Source organism: Ips typographus, linkage group LG10, assembly GCF_016097725.1.
Source record: "Ips typographus isolate SLU linkage group LG10, UJ_Ityp_2.0, whole genome shotgun sequence".
Taxonomy (NCBI): domain Eukaryota; kingdom Metazoa; phylum Arthropoda; class Insecta; order Coleoptera; family Curculionidae; genus Ips; species Ips typographus.
The window spans coordinates 5,226,795-5,234,445 of record NC_138431.1 but is presented as its reverse complement, the minus strand read 5'-3'; the positions used below and the strand labels follow the sequence as shown (position 1 = coordinate 5,234,445).

General features: G+C 36.4%; 4 protein-coding genes across 8 annotated transcripts; 2 read left to right on the top strand and 2 right to left on the bottom strand.

Moving 5' to 3' along the window:
• Nucleotides 1–216: 216 nt before the first annotated feature.
• Nucleotides 217–4,328, bottom strand: LOC145734544 (sphingosine kinase 1-like). 4 transcript variants are annotated; one of them, XM_081988004.1, is made up of 8 exons: nucleotides 3,391–4,328; nucleotides 2,820–3,130; nucleotides 2,134–2,330; nucleotides 1,934–2,035; nucleotides 1,697–1,818; nucleotides 1,512–1,647; nucleotides 1,344–1,452; nucleotides 217–1,291 (listed from the first exon to the last, which is right to left on the bottom strand). In XM_081988004.1, the coding sequence occupies exons 1-8, from the start codon at nucleotides 4,105–4,107 to the stop codon at nucleotides 1,204–1,206; spliced, it is 1,782 nt and encodes a 593-aa protein (XP_081844130.1). In that variant the 5' UTR covers nucleotides 4,108–4,328; the 3' UTR covers nucleotides 217–1,203. The 4 variants fall into 4 exon arrangements, with proteins under 4 accessions (XP_081844130.1, XP_081844131.1, XP_081844132.1 ...); XM_081988005.1 differs by having other exon boundaries at nucleotides 1,697–1,815; XM_081988006.1 differs by lacking the exon at nucleotides 1,934–2,035.
• A 187-nt stretch (nucleotides 4,329–4,515) lies between these two features.
• On the top strand, nucleotides 4,516–5,007 carry LOC145734576 (uncharacterized). The gene has a single exon (XM_081988052.1). The coding sequence runs from the start codon at nucleotides 4,600–4,602 to the stop codon at nucleotides 4,870–4,872; it is 273 nt and encodes a 90-aa protein (XP_081844178.1). The 5' UTR covers nucleotides 4,516–4,599; the 3' UTR covers nucleotides 4,873–5,007.
• Nucleotides 5,008–5,070: 63 nt separating this feature from the next.
• Nucleotides 5,071–6,972, top strand: eIF3e (eukaryotic translation initiation factor 3 subunit e). Of its 2 annotated transcripts, none has more exons than XM_081988018.1 (8): nucleotides 5,071–5,268; nucleotides 5,326–5,604; nucleotides 5,661–5,907; nucleotides 5,979–6,177; nucleotides 6,233–6,372; nucleotides 6,431–6,614; nucleotides 6,668–6,824; nucleotides 6,883–6,972. In XM_081988018.1, exons 1-8 carry the CDS (start codon nucleotides 5,179–5,181, stop codon nucleotides 6,907–6,909), a joined length of 1,323 nt encoding a protein of 440 aa, XP_081844144.1. In that variant the 5' UTR covers nucleotides 5,071–5,178; the 3' UTR covers nucleotides 6,910–6,972. The 2 variants fall into 2 exon arrangements, with proteins under 2 accessions (XP_081844144.1, XP_081844143.1); XM_081988017.1 differs by having other exon boundaries at nucleotides 5,976–6,177.
• On the bottom strand, nucleotides 6,956–7,624 carry MED10 (mediator complex subunit 10). Its single transcript, XM_081988046.1, has 3 exons — nucleotides 7,400–7,624; nucleotides 7,259–7,342; nucleotides 6,956–7,202 (listed from the first exon to the last, which is right to left on the bottom strand). Exons 1-3 carry the CDS (start codon nucleotides 7,519–7,521, stop codon nucleotides 7,013–7,015), a joined length of 396 nt encoding a protein of 131 aa, XP_081844172.1. The 5' UTR covers nucleotides 7,522–7,624; the 3' UTR covers nucleotides 6,956–7,012.
• Between the last annotated feature and the right edge of the window lie 27 nt (nucleotides 7,625–7,651).

The window sequence follows — 7,651 nt, the reverse complement described above, 5'->3', positions numbered from 1 at the left end:
GTGACAAACTATTGTAAATATCTTATGATTAAAACGAAAAGGAATTATAAATTGATATTTTGATTTGTATTTAATCATTAATCAATACAAAAATGCGAGTCTGCATTTTTTTGATTGTAAGAATTTAATGTAAATGAGACAGATTTGTAAACACTGAATCCAAAATACGTCTCATCTACAGCGTGAAAAACTGTCAAATATGTCAAAATCAGTGTGTAGTATTTTTAAGAAGTGTTTTATTATAACATTGCTATATAATCAACTATAGAGTAACAAGAAAAAACTGTACAGGCCTAATTAAACTATACTATAATAGATAAAATTGACTTTAACCACTTATATCCTAAAGCACTAGACAAAAATACTTTTGGACTTAAATGCGGTGGCAATTTTTGATAAAATACCAACAGCTGCAAGGTTTTTGAGGTATTTCCTTATTGCTTTGAAGGCGACTTTTACTAGAAAAGCAAACAAAATGTGTGAAAGTGATCATTTTCACTAAGAACGCATTTATTTTCAAGCTTCATGGAGCAAACAGAGGGAGTGTGTCGTCACAATGACGTAATTCGACAAAACCATAATTTGATTAACTGTCAAGTTACGTCATTGTGACGTTTCACTATGTTTGCACCATAGAGCGGTAAATAAATGGGACCGTAACTTTTCACCTCTTTCTTAAAAATATTTGTCATTTGATTGATCACAGCCTTTACAAAAACTTTTTGATTTTAAAAACTGAAAGAGAGCTTAAACACTCATTATATGTGATTTTAAGGATAATAAAAGTTTTGATGTTTGGTAGTAAAATCACACATTTTTCCTTAAAAAACTATAAATGCCTAATTGTTATGACAATGGTAGTAATTTACTGAGCATAATAAAATATCTGAAAAAGTAATAAATTCTGTAAAAAATGTCATGTTTACCTTGGGATTTCAGTAATGCTAATGATATGATTGTTCCGAGTAATTATTGCTGACACCCTTAAAATGTAGTACCATACTATAAGCGTATAATATGCGAAGACTAGGACTTTTGTTTAAATTCCTACTATAGAAACCTTTGAATAAGTACTTAAGCGGAGGATTAAAAACTATCAAATCGTATCAAAAGCGGCTCCAAAGTAGACAAAATCACAACCTTAGATTTTCTCCTTAAACTATTGTGTTTACGACGGTTACCGTAGGTACCACAATGCTCGGATCAGGGAACCATAATACTGCTCAATCCCGGGAATATTTCCGCTTGAATCGTCCCATACTCCACATGTTCCCCGTCCACAGTCATATACCTGCGTAGATTGATCAAACATTGTTTCAAAAATTGAAAAAACACAAACTGACCCAGCTTGAGTCATGTCCGGCTCTATCCGAAACGCTTTGACCGCCATCAATTCGATATGATTGGTGGAATCTTTGAGGCCGGAAGTAGCGTGCGCGCCGGTGCTTAAACCTAACAAAAATCGACCCTTTTTACAATCTGACAGCTAAAGCAGCAGTATTATAGTCTACCTAGAAGAAAATGGAGTAACTGTGACCTGGTGGCGCCATGTTTAACTATAAGCAACCAAATCAGTCCGTCGTTCAATCGAGCATCGGGGGCAAACAGACAATCCTCGCCCAAATGGCTTTGATACGAAGCGTGAACCTAAACAATTTATTTCAACCAACTGTGACACTGTACAATGTCCGTTTACCATAACAAATCTGCCGTCGATACACTCCCAACCGGGTGGTAAAGAGGCGGTAAGACTGGGTAATTGAGGGGCGGGGCCGTACATTCTTCGATTACGGCCCTGCGAGTCGGCACTATCACCTGCTTATGAACAAATTGGTAAAGTTTATCTTTCCCAAGCACTTGTCAAGTTTATTTTTAAATAATTAATATAACTGAAGCTGTGACGTGACATTAAAAGCGAAAGCATGAAAATTACCTAATCCACTATCAGCGGTCGACTGATATGAACTGCCACCAGTAGAAAAATACGCACTACGCCTAGAACGCGCACTATACCATGAATCTACCCTCGGCCTGCCTAAATAGAACCAAAACAGTCACAACAAGGAGATAAACACCAAAAAATGACAACAGAGGGCAATGCAAATCAAAATTAACTAAACTAAATTATCATACCTTCTGCCGTTTCTAAATTAAACTCGGAAGGTAAATCCAAGTTGCTCCCCCTATTGACCGGACTTTTAAACACGCCATTCGTATCGTGAGTCCTCGTGGTACTAGGAAGGTACCACAGCTTGCCTTTGTACGATCGCAGTCCGATTAAGCGCGCCACTGACCAAATTGTAAATCTGGTACCTCCCAATACTCTTAACCTGTAAATTGTCAAAATTTTGCAATTTTCTGTGCACTCGTCTTCATCCACCATGAGTGTTAAGTCACAATGACGTTAATTTGACGGTTAAATTATGTCAAATTACGTCATTACCGCATCTCAGGGTTGCCAAAATAAAGGATTTTCTATGGGGATATTATTTCATGGAGATTTTAGGTCTGAAACTTACTACTCGAAACCATCCCATTTGGGGCAGTTTATGAGGAACGCATTATACCTTCAAAATCGGTGGGAGTTTTGGGTATTTTTTTAATTGGACTGAAGAAATGAAGTCAACAGATCTGGCAACCCTGGCTTGCTCATACAGTGTGAAAACGAGGCTTTAATCTAAATTTGCATTTCAGAAATGTTAATACCTAATCTACTAAACAGTAGGGATAAAACAACAGTCCTAAATGCCTCTTTTTTCCCCCGTTCTAGAGTTAAATCACCCAGAACAACGAAATCAATTTATAAACATGAAACAAACCTTTCACTCTCAATATCGATATCGGACAACAACCCCCATCCGACCGACAGGAACGAAAAAACAATCTGAGACACGGTCTCCACACGAACGAGGTCCATTGGTTCCTGGTGCCCCTTGACGGCGGCCAAAGCCGATGGCAGCGTCGGCGCAGGCATATAAGGTTCGTCGCAATAATGGGCGATACTGCGGGCCAATCCATTACCCGAACCACCCGGAATTACGCCAATCGGGATGGATTTTAGTACGTCCGACCAATCGGGACGTTCAAAGATTCCATTTATAATTTCAAATATTATGCCATCACCCCCAACCTAGGAAAAAAATAGTTCTAAAGGCACCCTTGGATTCAGTCAGTCAATACACCAAAGAACACAAATTTGGCATTACAGTAAATATGATAAGACAATGAAATTTCAATTAAGTAATGGATATACTTAATAATAAAGATAAGTGACAATGTATCTAAGGGGATAATACCAGATAAGAGAAGATTGTCCTTCAAATATTTCTGTACTAATACAAAAATCAAATGGATTTCTAAGCCTCACTGACCTTCAGTAGCTATACTTACCCCAATAACACCAGTCCATTGAAACAAATTGTTACCCCTTACAAAATCTCTAGCAAAATTATAATGCTTTGTCATGTACAGATCATAAGGAATTTCAGCCTCATTTAAAATTGGAGCCACTTTTTGCTGAAATATTTGTCTGCCTTTCCCAGCCCCACTTTTAGGATTACACAGAATGAGCAATCTTCTGTTCTCTTTAAGGCGACTGACTGATGTGTAATCAATCACCATTGAGCTGCTCACAGTTTCCTCACGCAACATTTTTTTAATGGCACACCTCCATCTTTGAGCTTCCTTATAATTATCCTCATACTTATCAAAAGACCTGAATCTCAAAGTTATGATGGTTCTCTCCCTTTTTCGGTTTGATTCTTTAGACCCTTGCACAACATAAGCATAAATGTATAGATAGGCACTGGTATCTGAATCATCCAGGTCTGCAGAGTTGTCTTCAACCACTTGTAAACTATCAGATCTGGGCAGAGACTGGCAGGTGCAGTCCCGATGTTTCTTTCTGCTCCTTAAACACTGACATCCTATAATATCTTTAAGGTGAATCACTTGTTCTTTGTAATTGTCGCTGCTCTCTTTGATTAAATGTAACCCTTTAGGAGTCAGTCTCACTCTGAAAGTACTACTTTTCTTTGACAACACATAAAAGGTCTCTTCTAATAGTATTCGATTTTGTATGGGGTCCTCCACTGGTTTAATTTCCATTATAACAGTTGTATGTAATACTAAAGTATGATTTATATCACATAGAATGGAATGTTCACGTGTTTCATGACACAAATGCAACACGGAAATAAGCTACTTGTTGCACAACACTTTGGGTACTGAAATCGAAATAGAGAAATTTGCCTTAACAATTATATTTTTGTTTAACTTTTTATTGTTGTTTAAAGTACTTTTCCCCCTCTGTCTACAACCAGAGTCATCTGTTAAAACGTTCTGACGTCACTGAATTTAGAGCAGTTCGATTGGCTAATAACACAATTTTAAAAGCCAATGAAACGACACACTCTCTAGACTAAACTAGTCACGTGGTTATACCTTAGACTGTTGGGAAATCCAGCACGTGACATGTAACAAATAACAAACCAACTTAAGACTTAAGGATTTGAGGTTATATTTTGCTGGTTTAATATTTATACTTTACTTATAACATAACAAAGACAAATAAAATAAAGTTGTTTTTTTTTATTTATAATGTCCAATTTGAACGTCTCCAAAAGTATCCAATTGTCTCCAGCGGAACCAATGAAAAACGACTCTGAAGAAGATAAATCACTAGCAACCTTGCCGGCTTACAAAAATGCGGAGCTATTGATGCTGGTTCAAACCAGTCAGGAGACGATTGAGCAGGAATTGCACCAAAATAGGATGAGAGAACTTCGCAAGGAGCTACAGTACTTAGAAGACACGGCTTGGAAGTATGAACCTATTGACAAGTATATTGGTCAGGGGCCCCATTCCCAGTGAACAAAAATTAGCTTTATTATGTTGTTATGCCATGGTTTTTGTGTTGTATAATCTTTTACACATTTTCTTGTTACATAAGTATTATTTCTTATTATTAATTAGTCTGATTTATTTAATAAAAAAATTCCAATTCTTCTTCTATTAGTTCTATATTTTAAGTGATGACAATTGACACTATAGACTGCCGGTTGTCAAAAATGTCATTCCCTTTTCCTGTATCAGCATAGGGGCAAACCTTGTGCTTGTGCAGATTGTGGTTTTAAATTAATGTTTAATTAATATTTATTTTTAAAATAAACAGCAATTATGGCTAAATACGATTTAACATCAAAAATTGGACAATATCTAGATCGACATTTGGTGTTCCCGTTATTGGAATTTCTCTCGGCTAAAGAGGTAAGCAACCGCTTTTTGAGGTTAACCCATATTGTTTAAAAACTGCTCTTTTGGAAGATTTATGACGAAACTGAGGTTCTAAAAGCCAAATTGGAAATTTTGAGCAAAACCAACATGATCGATTATGCGATCGACATCAGAAAACAACTGTACCCTAGAGATGAAGTGCCTGAAGATCTGAAACAACGCAGGCAACATGTTGTGGCTCAATTGCAAGAGCTGCAGCAGGAAGTTGAACCCATATTGCACATAATGGGTAACGAGGAGGTAATGAAGAATATGGAGAATATGAGGGACTCCAAAACTTTAATTACTTACTTAGAGAAGGAGGTTAAGGTTGGTGACTACTGTTGCTTTCATTTGCATCTCATTTTAACTATGACTGTTTGTAGTTTGATATGGATATGGTTAATTCCTTGCACGCATTGGCCAAATACAGATATGAGTGTGGTAACTATTCAGTCTCCACTTCATACCTGTATTTTTGTGTTCTGGTCCTGCCTCCAAGTGATAAAAACTACTTGAGTGCACTTTGGGGTAAATTTGCTTCAGAAATCTTGGTACAAAACTGGGATTCAGCTTTGGAGGACTTGAATAAGTTAAGGGAGCATATTGACAACAGTTCCAACCAGTTTGGAGGTATTATACAAAAATTCTGAGTATGACTGCTAGTTTAGTAGTTTAATGTATTTTTTTTTAAATTAAAGTAGGCAACAGTCTACAGCTACTTCAGCAAAGAACTTGGTTAATTCACTGGTCATTATTTGTATTCTTCAATCATGCCATGGGTAGAGAATTGATTATTGAAATGTTTCTCTATAAACCCCATTATCTGAATGCTATACAGACTATGTGTCCACACATACTGCGTTATTTAGCTACTGCTGTAATTATTAACAGGGGTAGAAGGTTTGTTTGTATGTGAAATTTGTGAAAAATTATTACTAAAGTTGAAGCATTACAGGTCAGCACTTAAAGATTTAGTTAAAGTAATTCAACAAGAAAGTTACACTTACCGTGATCCTATCACAGAGTTTCTGGAGCATTTGTATGTCAATTTTGACTTTGACGGTGCTAGACAGAAGTTGCAGGACTGTCAAACAGGCAAGAGTTGCTTGGTAACTTGAATCATTTAATTGTTGCTGACTTAATGTTTTTGCAGTGCTCTACAATGACTTTTTCTTGATTTCCTGCCTGGAAGAATTTGTTGAGAATGCTAGATTGATGATTTTTGAAACTTTCTGCCGTATTCATCAATGCATCAGTATTGGTATGCTTGCTGAGAAACTGAACATGAATCCTGATGAGGCTGAATGTTGGATTGTTAATTTAATCAGAAACGCCCGGTATTTGTAAAACCCTGTTGATTATCTAGTTTTAATTATTATTTTCTGTGTAGGCTTGATGCAAAAATAGACTCAAAGTTGGGTCATGTGGTAATGGGGGCCCAACCTTTAAGCCCTTACCAACAGCTTATAGAAAAAATTGATTCTCTTTCAGTGCGATCGGAGACACTGTGTGGGTTAATTGACAGGAAGTTAAAGGCTAAGTCTGATGTAAGTTTCACTTATAAACCCTATCTTTTGAGTGTAATATTGTATATGTTTATTACAGATTCGTTGGGGAAACCAGGAGTTTTAAGGTTATTTTAGGGTGTAAGACAGTTTTGTAACTTACAACACAAATACAATTTTTTAATCTTAACTTTATATTTTAATTCCAACACATATAGAATAAATAAAATTTATTCATCCCCACGCAATGCCCGATATTTACTGAGCTCATTAGGAAAGTTCCTACTTAGCTCCAGCAGCATATTGGCTTTGAACTTCCTGTAAGCATCAATTTTACCTTTTACTTGTTCATTTTTGGCTAAGGCTTTTTCTATACAGTCCTTAGTGTATAACTGTGGGTTGCGTCCTTGGTCAATATAACTAAATCACCCCAAAAATTAACAGTGAACACAACTTTTAAAGTATCAATGACTTACTCAAACACTTCCAAAGGAACATGCACATCTTGAACTTGTGACTTTAGTTTATCTACCTCCTGTAGCCCATGGACCATGGTTTGTCTACAATGTAGTTTAGTCAAGTCAAAACGATTAGTCAGGGTTTATTTGGGTACTTACAGCTTCTGGTTGAGGACGTTTTGACTTTGGGGCTGAAAGTCGCTCACTATAATATGAATTTGCCGCACGTTTTCTATAAACATTTCCAGTTGTGCCTCTAAGTTTTCTAACGAAGACGCCATCACGTTTAAATTGACTGAATGATTTGTTTTCTTTTTGAGAAGTTAAAAAGTAATGTTTAAGTTTTTTGTTGTGTTCTTGTTGATGAAAATGAAAACAGTATTGAAAATTAACCTCAATGACAACTGACAT

Excerpts from the sequence above, each read along its gene's own strand:
- LOC145734544 (XM_081988004.1), bottom strand. The coding sequence starts at position 4,107 with ATGGAAATTAAACCAGTGGAGGACCCCATACAAAATCGAATACTATTA. Across the intron at positions 1,819-1,933 it reads GACCGCTGATAGTGGATTAG|CAGGTGATAGTGCCGACTCG; the intron begins GTAATTTTCATG and ends TTTGTTCATAAG. Across the intron at positions 1,292-1,343 it reads CCGGACATGACTCAAGCTGG|GTATATGACTGTGGACGGGG; the intron begins GTCAGTTTGTGT and ends CAATCTACGCAG.
- LOC145734576 (XM_081988052.1), top strand. The coding sequence starts at position 4,600 with ATGTCCAATTTGAACGTCTCCAAAAGTATCCAATTGTCTCCAGCGGAA.
- eIF3e (XM_081988017.1), top strand. The coding sequence starts at position 5,179 with ATGGCTAAATACGATTTAACATCAAAAATTGGACAATATCTAGATCGA. Across the intron at positions 5,908-5,975 it reads CAGTTCCAACCAGTTTGGAG|TAGGCAACAGTCTACAGCTA; the intron begins GTATTATACAAA and ends TTTAAATTAAAG. Across the intron at positions 6,373-6,430 it reads GTTGCAGGACTGTCAAACAG|TGCTCTACAATGACTTTTTC; the intron begins GCAAGAGTTGCT and ends ATGTTTTTGCAG.
- MED10 (XM_081988046.1), bottom strand. The coding sequence starts at position 7,521 with ATGGCGTCTTCGTTAGAAAACTTAGAGGCACAACTGGAAATGTTTATA. Across the intron at positions 7,343-7,399 it reads AACGTCCTCAACCAGAAGCT|ACAAACCATGGTCCATGGGC; the intron begins GTAAGTACCCAA and ends ACTACATTGTAG. Across the intron at positions 7,203-7,258 it reads GTTCCTTTGGAAGTGTTTGA|TTATATTGACCAAGGACGCA; the intron begins GTAAGTCATTGA and ends GGGGTGATTTAG.